General features: G+C 41.5%; 1 protein-coding gene across 3 annotated transcripts in view; it reads right to left on the reverse strand.

Moving 5' to 3' along the window:
* Positions 1-23,177, reverse strand: part of CTDSPL (CTD small phosphatase like) — an 81,782-nt gene extending 58,605 nt beyond the window's left edge. For all 3 annotated transcript variants that reach the window (XM_018089227.2, XM_018089225.2, XM_018089223.2), the window contains exon 1: positions 23,020-23,177. In XM_018089227.2, the coding sequence (XP_017944716.1) occupies positions 23,020-23,095 (76 nt within the window). In that variant the 5' untranslated portion in view covers positions 23,096-23,177. The remainder of the gene's footprint in view (positions 1-23,019) is intronic.
* Positions 23,178-23,325: the final 148 nt, after the last annotated feature.

Consider the following 23,325-nt stretch of genomic DNA (forward strand, 5'->3'; position numbering starts at 1 on the left):
CCAAGTGTTTAGTTGAAAAAAAACCACTTCAGCAGCATCTTCTGTGGTTTGAATCACTCCAGCACTCACACAACACAAGGCACACGCTGACTGCAGGTACCTGACTGAAAGCACAGCAAGAGTTTATAAAGCTGTCCAAGAAAAACTCCCCAGTGTAACGGGGACTGTACTGACACCACCAGCAGTGCTCACTTTACAGCCCATTCTGCTGAGAGACACGTTGTTTTCAGGACACTCGCCCACTGCAGCAGCTTCCTGGTGCTACCATTTTACAGTCTAACATTTCATCTCAGTCTTTCTTTCTTGGCAACCCCACGAATGAAGTTCAAGTGTTCATTACTATGTCCCAGAGACCCTTCAATCCTGAAGGTGACACTGCACCGAGCGAGGACAGCACTAGGGTACACTGCTGTGATGTACCACAGCCCAGGGAAGCAGCCTTTAAACAGCAAATGGAAGTGTTATCGACATGCTCTGGATCATCTTCAAGGCTCCTCTTCTTGCCAAGTACATCTTAGCCCATCCTACAACACACACATGGAGTATGAACACAGACCACAGACTGTCTCTTCCTGCGCCTTCCAGCAACCCCAGAGTTCTCCTGTGGTTCAAACATCAGCCACAAGGTAAGACAGACATGGACCTCCTGGTGCCAGTCCAGAGGAGGCCACAAAGATGCTCCAAGGGCTGGAACACCTCTGCTCTGGAGTCAGAGTTTGGGTTTTCAGCCTGGAGAAGTGAAGGCTCCAGGGAGACCTGAGAGCTCCTTCCAGTGCCTAAAGAGGCTCCAGAAGAGCTGGAGAGGGACTTTGGACAAGGGCATAGAGTGAAAGGAAAAGTGGGAATGGTTTTAAACTGAAAGAAGGCAGGGTTAGAATAGCTATAAAGAAGAAACTCTTTACTGGGAGGGTGGAGATGCCCCAGTACAGGTTGCCCACCCCATCCCTGGAAGTGTTCAAGGTCAGACTGGATGGGGCTTGGAGTAATCTGGTCTAGCAGAAGATGCCCTTGGTCATGGCAGGGGGCTGGAACAGGATGATCTTTAAAGGTCCCTTCCAACCCAAACCATTCTATGATTAAAATTGTCATCTGTCATGGGTGAAGGAAGCTGCCCACACTGAAATCCTCTCCTGTGACAGACCCGGCATTTTCCTGCCCTTTGCAGATCCCCTCCTATCACAACCACAGCAACCACATCTGCCACATGTGGCTTGCACTGATCCTTTTTCACAAACGTGCAACTCATCCTAGATATTTAAAAATGTAAGTGCTGTAACAAATCTTCATGTCTAGATGAAATATGAAAGCCATTTTGAGAGTGGTATATTAATCCTTAAGGGCTGAATCTTACTTTCTTACCAGTCCAATTTTAGGCTGTATTTTCAGAGTTTAAGAATTGCCAGAGAGGCAGCAACACACAAAAGTGATCTATAATTCTACTCAGGTCCCCATAAAAGTACCTCTTGACAGGGCATGTTTCCCCTCTGATCAAACATGGGCCTGCCTACAGCCTGTTCTGCCCAAACTGCAAAGCTGCCCAGCTCCTTTTAAGAAAGCTGCCACAGAGACCAAAGCTTCCCCTCTGTGACTAACCACACCAAATAAGACTATTTTTGTTTGGTAGGGTTTTTTTTTTTTAGGGTTTTTCTTTGCTTGTTTCTTTTAAGCATTTTTCCAAATGAATTCTGAACTCAAATGCCTGTGAGAGACGATTAGAAACAACAACAAAACCCAAATTTTGTGACTTTTTTTTGTTGTTTCTAAATTAATCTTTGAAGACAGTGTGGTAAAAAACACAGGTCCACAGGCACAGTGGTCAGTATAATGCTTATGGATTTCCTCAAAGTTTTTCTTATAGGGAGGATATAAACTGACCACCAACATTTTAATCAGTATTAAACATCATTAAAAGAACAGATAAAAATTATGATGTGCTTGTTCCAGGTTGATTTGGTTTTTTAAACACACTATTTCTGAACAGCATTGGGCACATTCAAAGATTCGTAACATTAAAGACTTAAGATCTGCAGAATTCAAGGAGTGCAAACAAAAGAGGAAACACAATATTCAAGACCAGGGATGCTGACAACTCAGAGGGACATCAGTAGGTTCCCATCATGTTTCAAGAAATAGCCACTGTCACCACACAGCAGAGGAGATCCCCAAACTTACAACGATCTCTTGTAACAACAAATCTTTCCACCACCCCACTCAATCTACACTATCATTTGACACAGGAATGCTTCAATCTGTTCTGCATGTACATCCACGCCAGGCAGATGAAGAGAATCCCATTTGTAGTGATGAATGAAATGACTGCAGGCACATTTGTCATGTTTCATGTCGTCGGTGACATGTTCATCTATCAGGTTTTCAACGTGAACAACCACATTTCCATCATGAGATGTCTTATTACAGACTCCAGCAAAAGCAACCACAACAATTAACAGTCTGTTTGGCAAATTTGTCTCCACAGGTGGGTCATGAAGTCAAAAAGAGAATGGAGAGGCGGAAAAGGAAAGCCAGTGAGACTTATGAAGATAGTAGTAAAAGGTCAGACTCAATAAACTTGCAGAGGTGGTCTGATGATCCCTTTTTTTAAGCAATAGGGCTGTGACCTTGTTTAAATAAAAAGCAGGTGGCACGTTAAAAGCACAGCTTGATATGAAGGGCAACATAAAAACAGATATCGATCACACTTCAAACGTATTTGCTTTGGGAAATAAGAAGCCACCAATTCTCAGTGGCAGAGCAGGATGTAGCACTACCAGGACTGCCCCCCAGGTCTCCATGCTGAGAGATCCCCATATGGTTTCAAGAACTTCTGAAGCAATTCTTCCGAAATACTTCAGTGTACAGGATTTCCAAATGCTTTTACCCTAAATCTCCTTTGGAACACTGCTAGTGGATAACCCAGTGTCCTACATTTTTTGCTACTGGTCAACACAGTAATTAAAGAGAATACACCCCTGATGAAAGGCCAGAAGAGAAACCACCCTGATCTGTTCCACGTGGAACCACATTTTAAAAAGTCAAAGCCTATGGGAGTGTAAAGAAAAAACCAAAGACAAACTGAAACCACACAACCTCTCTTCCACCTAACACAGCTCCTGTTTAAACTTATATCCAGAAAGGGAGCCAAACACACCTGGGGAAACAGAGATGAGGATGAAGCAGCTTGTCATGTCACAGAATCACAGAATCCTTCAGGTTGGAAAAGACCTCCAAGACAACTGAATCTGGCCATTAACCCAGCACTGCCAAGGTCACCACTAAACCATGTCCCCAGATGCCAAATCTACATGTCTTTTAAACACTTCCAGGGATGGTGACTCCACCACTGCCCTGGGTAGCCTGTTCCAGTGCCTGACAAGCCCTCTGGTGAAGAAATTTTTCCAAAATGTCCAATCTAGACTTTCACTGGTGCAACTTGAGGCCATTTCCTCTTGCCCTATGACACGTTACCTGGGAGAAGAGACCAACTCCCAGCTACACCCTCCTCTCAGGCAGTTGTAGAGAGTGATAAGGTCTCCCCCGAGCCTCTTTTTCTCCAGGCTGAGACCCACCCCCCAGCTAATCCTCATCATACTTGTGCTCCAGACCCTTCCCCAGCTCCATTCCCTTCTCTGGACACACTCCAGCACCTCAATGTCTTTCCTGTGGCAAGGGGCCCAAAATTCAACACCGGATTCGAGGTGCAGCATCACATCAGAAAGAAATTTGTTTTTATATGCAATTCTTTGTTCCATTTCAGCTAAGCACTTAACTCCATGGATACAACACACATGGATTAGCTGCTGGTTTTGCTTCCACAGGGCTCTCATTGACAGCAGTTTTGCTGAAAAGAGCCCCACAACAAATGCTGGAAATAGCAGCAGAGCGGGCGCACAGAGTGATTTCCAGTAACATGTCAGAAATGCGCTGTCAAAGATTAACTTCTTGCCTCCAAAGGCAAAGAGTCTTTTAACTGTTAATCTCCCAAACTGTAGTTATTAAAGAGACCTCTATTAATCCACACCAGAGACAGAGAGCACAAGATTTTATAAAATATACCAGATCCTGCTGATAAACAAGAGATGACTTTTCCCCAAATTATGCAAAAAGTAGCTACATGGACTAATTTGGAACCGACAACTCTGTGTTTTGCAGCATTTGGCAAAATAATCCACCTCCATGAACATGTGTTTTGCTGTAAATGCTTCAGTTTGGGTCTTGCTATCCCATGACAGAAAGAGCCAAGTCACTGACTAATCCACTTTCAGAGACTTTTATTTATTTTTTTAACTTCTCTTGAATAAACTGCAAAACTACGCCCTGCCTTCCCCTGGCATTTCACTGCTAGAGAATAAAGACTGTCTTATTATGCAGCTTAATGACATGTTAATCTTAAAGCAAAACACTGAAGGGAAACACTAATACTTTCACCAAACAAACAAACAATCAGAAAATGTGCTATTCAGTGTAATGGAGCTGTTTGCCCAAATAATGTGAGAAACCGAACCAGTAATTAACACAAATTGTTTTGTTTGAGAGAATTAACAGAATATAAGCAACCTGCCATCACGACACAGTTTAGAGTTGGCTTCTCATGCACTAGTTGGTGTTATGGCAATAAAACAAAGGGCACTGCAAAATGTAAAGCTGAAGCTAAAAAAAGGATGCTTCAGAATTTTACTGGGAGATACAAAGGGAATTTTAGATATATTTTATTTCTTTGAAGACAGGATTCACAGGGATTTTTTAAATGAGGTACAGATTTTCTACAGGAGTATCTACCCTGTAATTTTTCTGGATCTTCTGCACTGAAAATTAATGTTCATGGTATTCTGATTAAATGCTAAGATAATAATAATGAAGCATATACATTCTTCCTGAGGCTGTGTGAACAGCAGGTTGTATGAAGCATTAAGTTGTTTCACCTCTGCAGGGACTGTGCTAAAATAAGAAGTTAGACTGAAAAGCAGTACATAAAATACTGTTGTCCTACATGTCCTGGGAAAGGTAAACTCAGGCAGCAGGTAAAGATCAACCTATCCACAACAGCTAAAAAAAAAAATTAAGAAATACAAATGCTACTCACTGAGACTATAAAGGCTAGGTTTCTGTGTGTTTTACAGAAAATACATCAAACTGCCCTGCAAAATTGCTGCAGGATATTAACAACCTCTGAATTTTAAAACAGAGGAAGCTGAATTTTAGAGGTAAAGAATCTCATCTAAATTTTAAATCCAGACAAACTTCAGTTGACTTCCAAATTGAGTGTGAATATACACCTATAGAAACAGCAAACTAAGGTATAAGTGCACTACATAGTCAGGAACATGTTTGTCAAGGAGTGGAAACCACACTGAATTTAATAATAATAATATCATGAACAACACCTCATGATTTCCCTTTCCATCCCTGAAAAGGTGAGCTGGTACCACTATTACCATCACATAAATACATATACAGAAAAAACAGTTTGTCTATAACCATTGCTGCACATCACCAGGTACTCTGTAGGATGGCCTCCAAGTGGATAAAAAAAGCCATGAAGGGGAAATCTTCCCCTTCCTTCTTCTACTGCCCCATCCCTGGAAGTGTTCAAGAACAGGTTGGACAGGGCTTGGTCTAGTGGAAGGTGTCCCTGCCCACGGCAGAGGTTAGAACTGGATGACCTTAAAGGTCCCTTCCAGCCCAAACCATTCTATGATTTTACACTCAAAGTATCACCCTAACACACAACAGTCCCCACCACAACACATTCAAGACACAAACCCACAATTACACAATCTGCTACTGCTGGCAGAACTCTCTGCCACTGACCACAGGTTCCCATCTTCGACCCTGTGAGAAAATTAACCTAAATAAAAGGGTGTGCATGGGGTGTTAACTGTAGCTCAGACACAGAACATGTGGGCATAAAAGCACTGATGTTTGCCAGCCTCAATTTTGCCTTTATCTTTACCCTTATACAAATCAGTTTTCTGGATGTCATTGGGTAAATAATAAAACAAAGCCTGTGGTTGAACAGCATGGATTTACTGAAACACTCAGTAACTTGGATACAGTGTCTCAAGAATCAGCACATTAAATCCTACAGGAGTGCTGGAAAAGAAGAGCATCCCTTTAAAATGAAGTGAGTTAGGATTCTGAGCGGGTTTTGACACACAGTATGACTTGGTTTAAAGTGGAACTGTTGTTTATTCTAGAAAATTTTAAAAGCTGTGCATGCACAACAGGATGAGTGTCTTCAACAGGTGATTGTGCTAAACAAAAAACGTCTCAGAAGAGTACATGAGAGCATGACAAAACTGTATTATTGTGTAAGGAAGAACCTACAGCTACAGCATCTTCCTGTCTTCAGGAAAAACACAGCCAAGGCAAGTGCAAGAAGAGAATGAAACACTGGCTTTAAACTGAAAATCGCTACAAACATAATGGAAGAGAAGGATCTTTGCAGACAAATTATACTTAAGTGAACTGAGGACTGCCTGAGGAAGTGGGAAACACTGGACAAACAAGCATTTTATTATAAATTTGCACATCTATGTTAACATTTAAGGTAGAAAGAGCTACGGAGGAGGTAATAGAGAACACAGAGTGAGATTCTTGGAGGTACATATGAAGGAACAGTAGAAGAGGAAACAGACCCAAGTTGCAGGATAAATGCCTCCTAAATATCAGGAATTACTGTGCTCAAACACTAGACAGCCTGTGAAATCTCCATCCTTGGAGATACTCAGAACTTGATTAGGGAATGCTCAGAGCATCCTCAGCCCTGCTTTGGGCAGGACCTGCAGAAATCCCTTCCAACCTCAATTTCCATGCATTGCCTTGAGCCTGGAACCTCCTCTCACAGTAACAAACCCAAAGGTGAGCAGCAGGTATTTACCCTACAGTTTTTATATATGTATACAGGAGGACAAACTAACTCTCAGTTATTTAAAGAATTAGACACAAGGGCTAAAATACCTCTAATGGGTTCAAAGAAAATACTACTTTAAAAACAAAACAAAAAAAATCTCTTCCTAACATTAGCCTGCCAGTCTTGTATGAACAATAAACCTTTTTAAAAGAATTCTTTTTCTGCAGTAGAAAATTAAACCTTAGTATTTTTATCTTGAAAACCTACACTGCCAAATAAAAAATGCTAAAATGGGCTTGTGTGACACCTGAAAGGTGATTTTTTTAAAAAACCCTGACATTTACATCACACTGAATTCCTTAAAAGCTTTCATCCATCTTCCCTCCAGTTTTCTGTTAACTACCTTTTTTTCTCAGTTTTCTATTTCCTGCAGAAATATTGACCTATCTTCTTTCTCCAGATCCTTACTATTTAGGCATCCTCATTCCCTTAAATTACTTCCTGGGCCATTAACAGTAGAGGTAGAGCAGGCAACACCACAGCCTGCCAGTGGAAATAAAATATCACCTTGCTAATCACTGATCACAGCAAAAGGCTGAACAGTGTTAGTGTTTCACCAACTGCTAAATGCCCTGTAAATATTTCCTGAATTGCAAACTTTCATCATGAATCTTATCCTGTCAAGCTCCAGCAGCCACCTAAATTTTATCCTTAGTGTCACAGACCAGCCCCACTAAAATCACACCACTGAGCATAGAGCTGAGCTTGCAGAATGATTTAAATCTGATCCTAAGGGAGAATTTCAGGACAGGAGCTTAAAGTTGGCTGTAAATTCAATACCCTTCCAACCCAAAACATGAAGCAAGTACCTGTGTTAGTGCCTCCCCTTGAACCAGAGCTTAAGCTCACACAAACACAGCCCTGTACAGGTGCCAAGCCAGGCATACCTGAGGGATGAGACAAGGTTCCAAAATATCACAGCTTTGAGTTCACAAAAGGAGAAAGATGGGTACGAGGAAGACAGAAGCCCTGGAACAGCTGTGCCAAGGCTTTTCCATCTTCTCAACATCTTTCCCTCCACTGACAAGAGCAGTCTGAAGTCAAGACCCAAATCACTGCAAGTGTAAGTCAAATGAAATTCATCAAATAAAAAAAATAAAGTCTTTGTTCTAAACAGCTCTGAAAATTTCATTTTGCTGCAAGTGCAGCAAATTAATTCTTCCTGAACATGTTAAAAGTACAGCAATTCTTCTAATGGGATGCAGCCTTTGGACTTCTTTCTTTCCCTTAGCACAAGTCAGAATCCATTAAAATCCCTCATGTACATGTGATCTCTACCCCTCATTCCACAACAGCACCCCATCTCCTTCTACAGCCAGTATTAGTGATCATCCCAAATGAACTGCCCTCCCTTTCCAGAACTGAGTATTAATTTCCCTTTGATGCAGCAGAAATCAGAAGAACAGGAATTGAAAAGTTTCTTATAAACACTTCTCATAAATAATTACATAAAGGATCCTGATCTTGTAAATGTATTTATTTAATTCAGAAAAAGGTCAATTAAAACAGATTCCGTGGCCATGCTGAAGGATAAACATATGAAAATGTTGGTTGTACTCACTCAGGAAGGCATCTGACGAACTCCATCAGAGAAGGAATCAGAAGAGGTGATATTTTATCAAATTCAGCTGCAGCTTTTTGCAGTGGGGGATTTGCTAACATCCTATAGAAACTGTAAAAACCGTCCGAAAGGCCCCTGGGATAATGCAGCCTTTCCATAACCCTCTATATTGTTCTCCTGGCTGTGTAGCAGACACAAGAAGTTTCTCTGCAGTGGCAAAACAACAAGCCCCTGCTGATGCTGAGATCAGGTTTGCCTCTATGGAGTAGAGCGACAGGACTTCGCTGTGACAGGAACCTTCCCCACCCGGCAGTTTAAATGCGCTGCCTCGAGTCTGTCCCTGAGCAAACCAGGGGATTCTTGCCTGCAACAGGGGGAGCCTTCGAACCTCTTCCATTTTTACTGAATTACTGATTAAATTCAGCCAGGTGTTTGGGCTTTGGCAGCGCTGATGGGCTTCCAGCATTACCTAACGCTGCTCCCAACGGGAGGGTTTCAAACTCTGAAAGCCTGTTTTAACAACCACCCCCAACGCTGCTAAACTTAGAGCAGCAGAACACCACCACCAACCACTGAATTTCTCTTGCCAAGCTTTCCCTCTTCTTCTCCTTCTCCTCCTCTGAAGAGGAGCTAAAGATAAACGGTGGGACTCTGCAAGTCCGTATCTCTGGTTACGTTGCAACGCAGCCAAACCCCAATGAGGCACATACAGTGTGAGGAGCTGATGACAAAGCTGTCAAATTAGGAGTTTGAACTCCATTTCACTCATCTTTGCACAGAGGCAAGCACAGAAGTCAGTGAAAACCTGTGCAGGCTTCCTTTACTGTTAACAGAGTCTCCACAACACAACTCCTGTCATCCTAAAGCAGACACCTACAGCAGCGGGATCCACTGCATCCTGCAAGTGCCTGTGTTGCCCCCCCCAGTTATTAAAACAAACTTGCTTTATTTACCTGCACACACGACAAAGCCACGTGGAAAACTCTCCCATGCTGACCACCTGGTAAGACACAGCAACATTTCCTCTTCTCACACATGAAAGAATTTCCAGCACTGTTGGCAACAGTACTTATCAGTCGAGTCAACTACTTGACTGAAAGAGTCCTACCAGGTATTTAAGTACTTAGGGCTCCTCCAAGAAAGGCAAATGACTGAACTGAAAACACTAATGGAGGCAGAAAGCCTTGTTTAGGAGACAGTATTGTCACACTGAGAGGATCAGAGATGAGCAGGACACTGCCTCTTCCAGCCCTGCATCCACAGCTGAGGGACAACAGAACATCTGGCTCAGCTTTCCCTCAAAAAGGACCAAAAGGCTGAAATGGATACACAGTGGTGTTCGTGAATAAACACAGGAAAAAAAACCCCAAAACAAACCAACCAGCCAGTGGAGAGGGGAGTTAGTGATAGACAGTGGGACATGTGGCACCTCCAGGCTCCACACAGGGCAGGAATAATGATATGTGGTCCTCCCAGTAATCAAGAAAAGTGGCTTATTTGGCCACTTGGACCAAAAGGCAGGTCATGGTTTTGAAGCACACTGGTATTATTTCCTGTGACTGTTCCAAGGGCTGCATTTAACCTCTGGGAAGTGATATAAATAGATGGGATGTTTTCCAGGGGGAAGGGTGTTAGTGGTCAGTTTTACCCAAACACTGCCATGAAAGTATCTTCAGGTTAAACATTTGAGCTCTCTGTCCAGTTGAAATGTTTTAATTTTTTCTAGCAGAATTAAGAAGTTAGTTCTCTAGTAAATACCTGCTGCTGCCTTTCACTAGCACACAAGTCATGAATTTAACATGTTCATACTCAATTCTCTTCTCATTACATTTCTGCTATTATTCAACATGCAAGACAACTGATTCCAGAGAAGTGAATCCGCCCAGACTTCACAAAGAAAACAATTTACATGTGTTTTGTTGCTTAGTAAACTTGAAAAAAAAAATTTTAAATGTATTTCTGGATACTGGGTCCAAACAGCTACTTTACCACCTCAGGAAAAATTCAGTGCTTATTTCATTACAGCACAAGACCATCAAACTTCACTAAATGTTTGATTGCTTTTGACAACTAAATAGAAAATAAAACCAAAACTGTTTTCAAAGGCATTTGTCTATTGGACTTGGTAGTCATTTCCACAACTGCAGCATTTTATCAGCTATTTAACTGAAAATACAGGATACAGCTTCCCAGACAATCACAGTTCCTCTACATATACACTCTTAACTAAAGCAAGAAGGCCTGTTTACTCCTGTAAAATACTCTGCAGCAGAGCCAGCTGCCCATCACCTGAGCAGATATTAAAAAGGTGAAAACTGTGAACCTGTTTTCCACTTGGGATTCTTATGCCTTCAAAACTGTGTCGTTATTATTATCCAAGGGAGAAACCTTTACTGACCTTATTAGCAGAAGAGAAGATAAAGCCATTTGTTACTGAAGGCTTTAATACAAAGACCACCTACAGTGGTACTTAAGAAATCATCTTCACAATAAAAATTGCAGTTTAATTTTTTTTTTTTTTTTTTAAGAGCAGCATGTATTGGGCTGACAATTACTGGAAAACAGTTAAAAAAACCCTACCATAAATTTTTGTTTTCCCACTTGACCCTCAACAAGTATTTAATGTGGCCAATAGAACCATTTTATTTCAACCTTGCACCATTAGCAAAGGAAAAAAAATCAAGTGTTTTTTGGTTGGGTAAGTACTATGTGCATTACTGCCTGTTGAAAAACAATGAACTTTTACCTGTGGATTTCTAAAATGATATCAAGTGAATTCCAGCATCCCCCCCATCCACAGTATAAGGATAAACAAAGCCTAAACTAAACAGATATTAACCTTAACATGCTGAATTTAGGACCATCTCAGATTATTCTGCGATGAGTCAGAGCAGACTTAATTTTACTCTCATGTGTCTTTAGTGGCCATGGAAGACATTTCCAAAACAAAACCAGGATTACTTCTATGTTTTAGTACAAACACAACTCACACAAACACACGCCCTTGTCCACCAGTGTGATTTGTACAGTTGGAGTGCCAGGTTACCTTGCTAGAAAAACTGCACTGCTGTGTCCTCCTGGTCACCACCACGAGGTCACCTTTGAGATTTCCATTATCAGTTGCACATTCACAGCTTATATCCCTGCTAACATTACTGAGAATTTTTTTTGTTTGCTTTGCTTGATTTTATTTTTAAGTGTGTTAGGGTTTGGTTTTTTCTTGGACTTAGGAGCACAGGGAATTATTTTTTATGTCGCAGAGCTCCAATCAATATTTTTAGATTTACAATTTAAGAAGATTGCAGGTGTTATTTGAACAGAACCACAACAGCACAAGGTCAGTGTTAAATTTTGCACTTCAGGGATTAATCCAACATATTCCATGGTGCAAAGTGAATAGCACAGTTCCATCCTTTCCATTTAGGACTTTCCTGAAAGAATACTTTGAACAGAAATTATAAAGCCAAACCTCCTTCTGATCCCACTTTTGTAGTTACTGAGTGTGACTCTGCATCCGACAGGAAGGGCACCTGAAGGATCCAGGGACACCTGGTCTTTAGGAATCTAATGAGGTTGTTTCTTGGGGCAGACTTTGTCTGAAAGCTCTTTTTTCTCCTTTTAATATTATTACAGTTTTATAACATCAGATAGTAACAGCTTTTACTTCTCATGTTTAAGATAAACAACTGATTGACTGAAAGGTATTGAAAAGAATCCATCACTGCCACAACAGCTGAGGTGGTGGCATTTTTAAAGCCATCCTGCTCTCAGACCTCACCTGCTGCCAGAATGATGCTAAACAGGTAATTTATAATGATGTGCAGCAGCAACAGCACAAGTAAATACAGGAATGAGACCTGCACGGATTCCTATTTCAAAACTGTCAGGTTTGATTTCTAGTTTTGTTCAGATTTCTGTCCTTTTTCCCATCATGATATGTTTACCCAAGGAGAAGTGGAGGCAACTGTAGGGTAACATGATGGGCACCAACAAGGCTGAAGGACTTGTAACGAAAAAAACAGACCAAACTGTCATAATACTAACTGTAAATGTTCTCTGCAGTAATACTAGTTAGCATGTAATTACTCTGAACAATTAGTTTTTAGTAACTTTTCCAACAGAGAGAGAATGAATTTGCTGGAGTGTTTCAGATTTCTTATTGGGCAGGAAAAGAGGCATTTGAATTTCAGGGCACAGTTTGCATTAAGCTGTCAGTTTTGTCATGGTAATCTGGAGCCAGAAACACTCAAGTATCCAATCCACTCCAAAATTCAGAAGGACATTTCATGAGTTTTTTTTAGGTTTCACTTTCAGTCTCCATTAAACTTAACCATACATCCTTCCTTGACATATTTAATCTCAACACAAGAGGGAATCTTCCAGAAAGACAGGAGATTTTGAAATGTGAGGAAAAAGGAATCCCACAACTATGTACTCACGATAAACCCGATTAAACAAATCCAGTTAAAATCTCATTCCTCTGTGGATAAGCACAGACCTCTACACAGATGCAAATTGTTTTCCAGTTATGCTGCAAACCCCCTCCTTCTAGGACTTTCCAATTTATGTCAATGTGTAATTAGCAAATGAATTGCACTGCAGATTGCATTCAGTATTCTTTTCCTTTTCTTTTTTTTTTTAATTCCCCAACTAACATAACCTTCCCCCTCTCCACTTCCAAAGCTCTCAAATCATTTGCAACTTACTGATTCTCAACAAAATCAGCTTCGTATCGTAAAAAGTAATGAGAACTGGCAGCTGGCCAACAAATGACTTGGCAAAGGGAAGCAGCTTCCAGCACCCATAACCTACCACAGAAACACTGTGGGTGAGAGTTCAGGATCAATTTAAGCACAGACACCTGACACGTCCAGTTGGTCACTGCGTAAAGGAATCTTCCTCTTCCTTCTTCTACTGCCCCATCCCTGGAAGTTTTCAAGTCCAGCCTGGATGAGGTTTTGAATGACCTGGTCTAGTGGAAGGTGTCCCTGCCCATGGCACGGGTGTTGAACTGCATGATCTTTAAGGTCTCTTCCAACCCAACCCATCCTGTGATTCTGTGACTGATGACACACAATTCATATGCTGAAACACAATCGGTACCTTCATAATATTATTTCTCAGTACCTTCATAAAATTACTTTAGTTGTAACAAATGCAAATTGCTGCCAGTTAACCCTGTTTAGGCATTCCCAGATAAACTGGTTTGGAAACCATTTCTTCAAGGATTATGCAGGTCACCTGTATGATGCAGGAGCAAACACTTCCTTTATCCCAAATGGGATATTTTGCCTTTCCCTCTGAAGCCACGCTGTACTGTGGGAAGAGCCCTGCCAAACTTACTCTATTTTACTGGTTATTTTTTGTGCATCTCCTCCCTTTAAATACAGCACAACAATCACTGGAAGTGATAAAGACCTTTATCTTCCTAAATTTCAATAGGGAGTTAAGAAACACATAGAATATCTTTCTTTGTAAGACAGCTCCTACACCGTCTTGGCCAACTTGCCAGGAGACAATCTGTCCATGCAGTTACGGTCCTGGGCTCCTCATCACTGCACCACCTCACCCCCAAACATCCACTACAGCTTCTCACAGACTCACAAAGGTTGGAAAAGACCTCTAAGATCGAGTCCAACCACTAACCCAGCACTGACACACCAGAATTATCCCCGGACACAGCCACCAGTTCCAAATACCTCTGAGCCCCTTGAACTTCAACAGAAACACACCACGAAGAGCAGCTGCTGCTCCAGAACTTCTCATCAGAACATAAAAAGGCAAGAAAAGCAAAACACAGCAAGAGAGAGAATTAAAAAAAATCCAAAAGGTCAAAGCTTCACTCCAAAAATCCCTGTAAAATATATGCTTGAGCCGTTTTTCCTGAAATGCTTTGCATTCCTCAAATTGTTAATGTATATCTTTGACCAATTTTAGTTGAGAAGTCCCACACATATATTTCGTTAAATTTCTAAGCTTTTGTGAAAGTTTAGTGAGATACTTTATAATTGCTCCTTTCTCTCCAGATGGTAAATATTAGACCTTTCTTTGTGCTTGGCTGAAGCAAGTATAAACGATTAAATATCTTCTAGGAACACGCCACTATTGACTAATCCTTTGCAGAATGCTTCTATCCATCTAATCATCACTAGGAAAAAATTGCCAACCTCACAGTTCAAGCAAATCTCAGGCTGCAAAACTTCAAAACCCATGCCCAGCATTTTGAACTTTTCCAAAGTGGACCTACTGGAGCGAACCCAGAGGTGGCCACAAAGATGCTGAGAGGGCTGGAGTCCCTCTGCTGTGGAGACTGGTTGGGAGAGCTGGGGATGTTCAGCTGGAGAAGAGAAGGCTCCAGGAGACCTTACAGCCCCTTCCAGTGCCTGAAGGTCTACAAGAGAGCTGCAGAGGGACTTTGGACAAAGGTGGGAAGTGATGGGACAAGAGGGAACAGCTTCGAACTGAGAGTAAGTTTAGACTGGATATCAGGAAGAAATTCTTCCCTGTGAGGGTGATCAGGCACTGGAACAGGTTGCCCAGAGAAGCTTTGGCTGCCTCATCCCTGGAAATGTTCAAGGCCAGGTTGGATAGAACTCTGAGCAACCTGGTCTAGTGGAAAGTGTCCCTGCTCATGGCAGGGGGTTGGAACCAGATGAGCTTTAAGGTCCCTTCCAACCCAGACTGTTCCACGATTCTACAAAAGCTTTCCTGTAATTAGAACCCCAGTAACCACATGTACGTGCATTCATGGGTAACCAATGCAAGTATGTAAACACTCAGGCATGAAAATACGAAACAGCTTTTGTGGACAGAAAGGAGGCAGCGCTGTCTGCAAATTGTTAAACGCGCTCGGAACGACTCTGTGCAAAATTCCTGCCCTTAAAAAAAATCCTTTTACCAACGTTACTTCAAAGAAACACCTGGACTCTCCTCCACGTGTCCATTGTAACAGCAACGTTGTGGCAGAATATCTTTCTGACAGCTCTGAAGGTGGAAACTCAGCCATCCACCACAAAGTGCTCTCTGAGATCAGGAGTTCATCCCCAAGACCTGGAGAGGCACCTCTCCCTCTTCCTCCCTCTGACTCCCAGAGGCCAAGAGAGGAGGTGATGACCAAGGGGATGACCAAGCTTTGCAAAACATCAAATAAACAAGAGAGTTTCAAATTTTACTGCTGATTACAGCAAACTGGGAAACAGCAAGATTAGTTTTACTGCCAATTCCGCTGGGAATCCTGGAATACAACTCAGGAAGCAGAGAGCTGCAGGGGTGGGGGAGAGCATAGCAGTGAACAAAAATCAATACTTGCTACCAAGAAAATAAGGTTTGCAACAGTGGCAGGAAACAGCTGACCAGTTACAAGATGATGTTAAACAATATCATCATTATACAAACTGTAACTGCAGGTTGGGGTTCATAAAACACCTGTTTTGTCCAAACTGGTCCTGGAATTTTAGAAACATTTTGAAAAGTTACATGTACAGTAGATTTTGACAGATGAGGCATCCATCATTTGGGGCTGCTCCTCTGCACAAAACAGGTTCTGCAGTACCTTACTTGCCCATCTGTCAAGCTTTAAATACATTCATAAGCATTCAGAGGAGAGTAATAGTTTCTTGCAAAAATAAATAAGGAAAAAAATCTCATTTAAAAAGCCCCTGACATCCCCAGAATCCCAGTCTACCATACATTTATTCAGATTTAACTCGCAATAAATTTTCTAGATAATAGAATTCTAGTCTCTAGTGCAGCCAATCACTTCTAGTAATTGGGTTCTTCTTTTTACAAATCATACTTTATTATCTTGTACAAAGAAAACAAGAAGTGGCACTTTGATGCAAGTGATCATTTTGATAACAGACTGAATAAAGCCTACAATCTTTATGTAGGCCCAACACCACTCACAGAACTTTCTCAGCTCCTTTGGCTAAAATTGATATTTTTACTGCTAACATCTATTTTTCACAGTAGCAGCTGGTACTGAAAGGACTGGACTGTATAGGACTCACTTGGATTTTTTTTTTTTTGTCTTACAGCAAACATTCTAGAAATACAAAAAGAGGGCCAAAATTATACCACAGCAGACCACGTGGAATGTATTTATACTCTGATCTATTTAGATGCCACTTAAGGCTTCCATATTTGTCACATCTATGCCCATTTTATGCCTTAACCTCCCCAAGTAAAAATAAAGTGAGCTCCCATCAAATTCCAGCAAAAGCACAATTTACAGAAGATTAACATTTCCAACATGAAACTCTTAAAAGCATCTCTGATGACACTAAAGCACAGGAGGCAAATTTCCTTCTGTGCCTTCCTGGAGCTCTGCAAGTTCAGCAAAGAATTTAAATCAAATGAGAAGATGTCATCCTGTTTGAGATGAGCACCGAAAATACAGCTTATATCAGTATCATTCATTAGAACAGACACATGAAGACTTCAGAGATGCTGCTGAAAGTTTTTGTGAGATTTTCCAGCCAGGTTTCCACTGCTGAGAAGAATCAGATGGTTCACAATCCTTACCAGCAATCCAGATGTGGTCTTTAAACCTCTAAATAGGCTTGGCTGATAGAAGAATGATCAGCTGTTGTCTTATTTCAGCTTGGAAGATTCCTTCCCCTTTCTGGACACACTTTTGAAAGGGGACAAGGGAACACACACAACCCAACTGGATGGGCAGAGACCCTCTGACTTCATCATGGGAGCACCCAGTGCCCAGGAGGATGGAGGGGGTCAGGGCAGTTTGGGAGCCTCTTGTAGACACTAAAACTATTCCCATTTCCACTACCAGCCTCTGTCTGGGCTCCACAGCCCCCGACAGCCAGAACTTCAAACCCTCTGCTCTGTCCTCCAGATAGGCTGGAGCACTTTGGCAGCTCTCCCCTCCTCCCTGGTCCCATAGATCCACATTCCTAGCTGCTCTCCCAGCAAGATGTATCCCCCAGGCAGGGAGGGGAAAGAGGGATGAGCCACATTCTCCCTTACTGATTCACACAGTGGGCAAAACCTAGGGAAGAAAGTAGGTAATTAGACCTGTATTTGCTTTTCCTAATTTTTTTTTTTTTTTTAAAGAAAGTGTTAACTCTTGTGGACAGAAACACTTCAACTACAATTCAACGTAATCCATCCAAAATTCTGCGTTGGTTGGGGTTGAGTACTGGGCAAATTCACTCCTCAAGTTCCTGTTTTCATATCCAGGATCGCCTGAAACTCAGAACTTAATTGAAAATGTAACACTGATCCCCAGCCATGGTGGTAAATTGCCAACAGTTCTTCCAACTCAAAATTTAGCAGAAAACCAAACTGCACTTGCTTAGAGAGGGAACATTTAAGATTCAACACACATAAAAATTGCAGGCTAGATCTAATTTGCATCATATTCATGTTGGAATGATGACTTTTACAAGACAGTAAAACTCATAAATTCAGTGTTCCATGATGGAAAAATAAGCTTCCCACAGTTAAACCTCTCTATCAGGCCAATGGGAACGTCCTTCACCAACACTGGCAAGCGAGTCTCATTTCTCTTGGCTTTTGCTTTCTCAGCATTTTAGTTTAACGTCCCTTTAAAGAAACAAACATGGACCTGTTATCCCGAGGCTTGTTTGTAATGTTCAGCTTAAACTCTGAAAGCTGAAGCGCAGCATCGATCACGCCGCATTTTACTGATTATGTCAGAAAATGCTATTTGCATTTCTGAATACTGAATTGACAAAATGTAGGTCAACTTTGGGTTTTGTTTTTTAAAGGCACATTAAACTTTGGAACACTTCAGTTAAATCACTGCACTGAAACCAGCATGAACTGAGGTGGCACCACGAAGAAATGATCGCGCCGCAGCTTAAAGACACCGACTGAAAATTCGATATTCATGAAAATTATCATTCCTGTTACTGCCAGGGCACTTCAGCCCATTAAATGCGACCTTAAATCAAATCTTGGGTTACTACAGGTTACTACAGTCTCCTTGGAACATAAAACCTACTGTATGGCTACTCTGGTTTCATATAACAGCTATGCCATTAGTTAATGATTTAAAATTTTACCCTCTGCGAGCAATTCACATTCCACTGCAGTGCCCGAGTGGTTTCCACAACTTTTTTTTCCCCCCTCCTTAAATTGCTACTTTAACACTAAGATTCTGAAGTTAATATTATAAAAATCTGTTGAGACAATGTCTCAGGATCATTAACATATGTTCAAATGTTTGAGTGCTCTGAATCCTGGCGATGTAATGGTAAAAAAGTGCATTCAAAATATTTTCAGCTATTTTCAAAATGCTTTTCTTTTATTGAAGACACAGTTAAAGGCACTTATTTTGGCTTCTAAATTGAGATCTCCAGAACTTCTTCTTTAAAATCATAACGAATATTGCTCTCGCTGGTGGTTATTCCAATTTTATTTGAAAGAAAAGAAGGCAAAAAAGTTTGTTTGTGGAAACATCCTTGGGGACTCACTGTGATTAAAAAAAATTACAATGGTTTAGGTTCCACTGTGAACCTCTTTCATATAATTTATTGCATAAGAAAATACACATTTGTAGGGACACTAAAGCATTCAGTTTAAACTCTAAACAACTGAAAATACATGCCCAGCTGACAATTTTTATAGAAGCCAGGAAAGATTTATCTGAAGAGAGAAAACAAACCACCACAGCCTGAAGGAGGTACCTGAAGGACTGGGCTAGTATTACGCCACTATTTAACTTGGCACATGGAAACAGCCAAGAACCTGCATCATTTATGAGGATCAAATTAAAGCATTTAGGTAAAAAAAGGGAAATTCCCTTCTTTGGGCTGAATGTCTGCAGCCCATCCATGACCACGCTCTCGATGTTACACTCAATGCAAGGGCCCGTCAGCACTGCTCTGTTTTCTATACATTTAACCATATAGATCTTGCATTACAGGGCTCTGTTCAACTAATAATAAGAATTAACGCTTCCCTTTAGAAAATAAACAGCTGATTTTATCTGTAGAATTAATTACACAGAAAACCATCAGATTTTCATTTTTCATTTGTAGTTTTTATTTATATTTTTTCTTAGTTGCTCACACTTATCTCTCTTATAACAAACCCCCTTTCACGTATTTATGTCTCCATTTTAATTTCAAATTACAAGTCTTGGTTATGTTTCCAATTCCCAGAAGTGCCAGACGATCACAACATAAAATATTTCTGCGAAGAACTACTATTTTTGTTACTTAAACAACTAACAGGGAATTAAATTCTCTGCGGATTCAGTGTTCAAAATATTTTCAAGCACCTACAAATCTCTGCTAGCTGGGAGAACCGAAGTTTCTGTTTCCCAGAACTAATTTGACAACATAGGAAGGGACCAAAATCCTCCAGCAGCACGAACACCACAGGCATTTGAGAACATTACAATAATAATAATAAAAAAATATGGTTGTAGCAAACCTTCCATGCTCAGCTTTCATTTTGACAGACAACTAAATCCAGTGCACCACCATGTGGCAACATATCAGGGAATGGTTCACATACCAAGATCTGGCTTTTTCCACCTTCAAAAATTTGCTGCAATTTGGTAAAAAATAAACATTAACAAATCCATCTTAGAATGCTCCCCTTTAACAAGGTGTCACAGCTTCACTTATCTCAAGAGCTACTTTTTAATACATCTGGGCTAGCAAGAAAATACTTGGGCATTTTTATTCGTAAAGCTTGTTATTTACCTAAAAACAGAAGTGCCCCAGGACCAGAGAACCAGCTCTGTTTCTTGCCAACGGCGCTCCCTTGCACAGGAGAAATTTGGCATAAGCCTGTACTGCACATCGATCTCCTTTTAAAACATAAATACATTTTTAAAAAATAAATCAGGCTAAATGCTGGACTCACATCTGATTAAAAGCTTCAAAAAAAAAAATCTTGGGAGAAAAATCAAAACCTTGAAGGTAGACACATGCATTATTTAGCAGCTGCTCAGTTACTGTAAAACTGCTTCTCTCCAGTTCAACAACAGGAAAATAAATTCATTTTTTCCCCCTCAAGAAACAGCAACAGAAGGTCTCAAAAACCCTAAGAAAACACTGATTCCCCAAAACCACCACATGCCACTTAGTACCCTGGAATTTATTTCTGCAGCCAAACACTAAACTCGGAGGAAAAAAAACAGGTTTTCATTAAACTGGACAGCCCTGGCTCACACAGCACAGAGCTGCTGTATTTCAGACTTAAGGCTCAGGTGATCCTTGATTTCGTTAAACAAAGAGTTAATTCACGATGCCTCAACATATTTGTTAGCCATTTTGTACCAGTACATTCAGTTCACTCAGAATTAGCAGGGAGGACTCGCTCAACACCCGGTCTCCTGCTAGGAACCTTATCAGTATTCCCATCTCTGCTCCGGGCGCTCTCCCAGCTCTCCGGACCTAAAGGCTTTGCTAGAAGTGTGAAGAAATCCGACAGAAAACTGGGTGACGTGATATGTAACCACGCCAGGAAGGCAGGTAGAGCAACGGGTTTTCACCAGCTCCGTACCTCGAGCACTGGGAAAACCTGTAGTGGAAGAGGTTGGAGCAAGCAGCGCGCTCCTTCCAGAGCCCAGCACGGACAGACCCGCAGTTCTCTTCCTGCAAAAGTTGCTCTGGAGTGATCTGACAGTCTCACCACAGAGCACATCCTCAAACCAATGCATGCACTTTAACCACAATAAAAAAAAAACCACCCCAAAACCAGAAAAAAAGGTAATTCACCTCCTGCATGAAGACGACGCTGGAGTTCCCTTGTCTCCCAACTCCAGCTCCCCCTTCCTTCCCCTCTCCCCCCACCCAGCCTTGCTAAGGCACAGCCTGAAAAGCCCCTACTCTGCAACGAAGACCATTTTCTGCCAAAGACAAACCAATAGCAAGAACACAATGCACATTATGCAAGTTACTGCAGAGTTATGCAAGTTAGATGCATATTTTTGCTCGCTCTACCAAGGACTCTGAAGCCACTTGTTTGATGTGGATGGTTACTCTTATTTCGAGCTGTCAAATCTTCCCCTACTTGTCTCAACTGCCTTTTTTTACACTCAAACTTCAACCAGCTGCTAGTGACACTAATGAAGCCCTTCCACTGCTTACAACAACACAGACCATTAAGACCAGGACAACATCTGAGCAAAGTATCACGCACATCCACCCCAAACGAAGTCTTAGGCAGAGCAGAGCACCTTACTGTAGGTACTCCACGCTCCACATTGCCAAAACAGAGGAAAACAAGACAAATCCCTTGAGACAAACCAGGCCTCGTGGTGGAAGTATCACCTCACAAGTGACAGGAATTAAAGAGAGTTCCATGAACACTCCTATGCTGAACAAATAAATAATTTTTTGTTCAAACAACCCCCCAACCTCGTGGCTTTTTTTTTTTTTTTTTAATAAATATACCTTCATACTTCTGCAGGCAGCACCAATGAAGTGAGAAGAGAGATATTTCAGGTACGGCCTCTCAGTCAAAAGTACCAGAGAGCAACTTCAACAATATGGGACCCCTCCCTATTTACAAGACGAGCCACACAAAAATGGAAGCTTTTTGGACACGAAATCCATCCATTTTAGGGCGAGGTATATCAATCTACCATTTTTAGAAGACCACTCAAAGGTTTTACTGTACCTACCAGGGAACATGGACACTATTTCTAATTTCTGTCCTTTCTCCCCTATTTACCAGGACTGCCTGCAACGAAGCATAAACTTGACATCCAAGTAACTTCTCAAATCCACACACAGCTCCCCAGAACTTGAACCCTGCTGCTCACCCCGTACCTTGCCCACCACCAGACGCAAGGACACAACCACTTAAAGCCCCAAGACCGCTCGGAGCTTCCAAAAAGAGACAAGGTTAAGGGCACTCATCAAGACCCAGACTTTTGACAGAAGCACCTCCTTCGGCCAGGCTGGATTCATCTCATTTAGGAGCAAAACGCAATCCAGGCACGATGCCTTACGCAGGCAACAACTATTTATCTACCGAGTAAACAGAGCCGCTTTTAAAAGTAGCGCATATCTCCTCCTGAGAAGCACAAATATCCTCCAACAAACCTGAAAGCTACACATTCTGAAATGTGAGGCAGGAAAGAACACAGGAAAGCAGAAAGAAAACTGGAATTTTTTATTTTGCTTTAAAAAAAAAAAAAGAAAAAAGGAGGGAAAAAAAAATTTAAAATCTTAACAGCTGAGATTTCAAAGCGTTCCAACACACCCAGCACAGGTATCCCTCCCCTGAAGCGGGGCACTAACGGCACAGTGACCACCGTACAAAGTTACCTCCCCAAACCTCGAGGAACGAGAGTGATTTTATTTAAATGACCGATTAAACTTGGCATTTAAACACTCTAACAAGTTCTCGGCTGTATCCAGTAAGCAAATTCAGAGACGTTCATGCAAATACCTTCACCCCACAAGCAAAAAACCAACCCAAACCCAACAAGCCCTCCTCTATTCCCAGTAGCCTAGAGAGGATTATACGGTCACTGAAGAATGCGATTTTAAGCGGAGGGGGGGGGGGAATAATCATAAAGAAAAGAGAGAAGGCAGCTCACCTTTATCCTGAGTGCAGGACAGGATCTCCTCCTCTTTGGGGTTAGTCACCTGGGTGATAATGGACGGGTTGTCCATGGAAACAGAGTGAGATTCCACCTGGCTATTTCCCTCCCAGAGGCAGGCGTGTGTGCGGGGCGGGAGTGGGGACGGGGGCGGGAGGGGGGGCGGGGCGGTTGGTTGGTTTGTTTGTTTGTTCAAAAAAAAAAAAATCAAAAAAAATCAATACGCGGGTTCGTATTTAAGAAAAACAAAAAATTAACAAAAAAAAAAAAAAAAAGGAAAAAACTGGAAAAAAAGGCAAGGGG

The sequence above is a fragment of the Manacus vitellinus genome, unplaced genomic scaffold (genome assembly GCF_001715985.3).
Source record: "Manacus vitellinus isolate BGI_N305 unplaced genomic scaffold, ASM171598v3 scaffold_12_pilon, whole genome shotgun sequence".
NCBI classification, from domain to species: domain Eukaryota; kingdom Metazoa; phylum Chordata; class Aves; order Passeriformes; family Pipridae; genus Manacus; species Manacus vitellinus.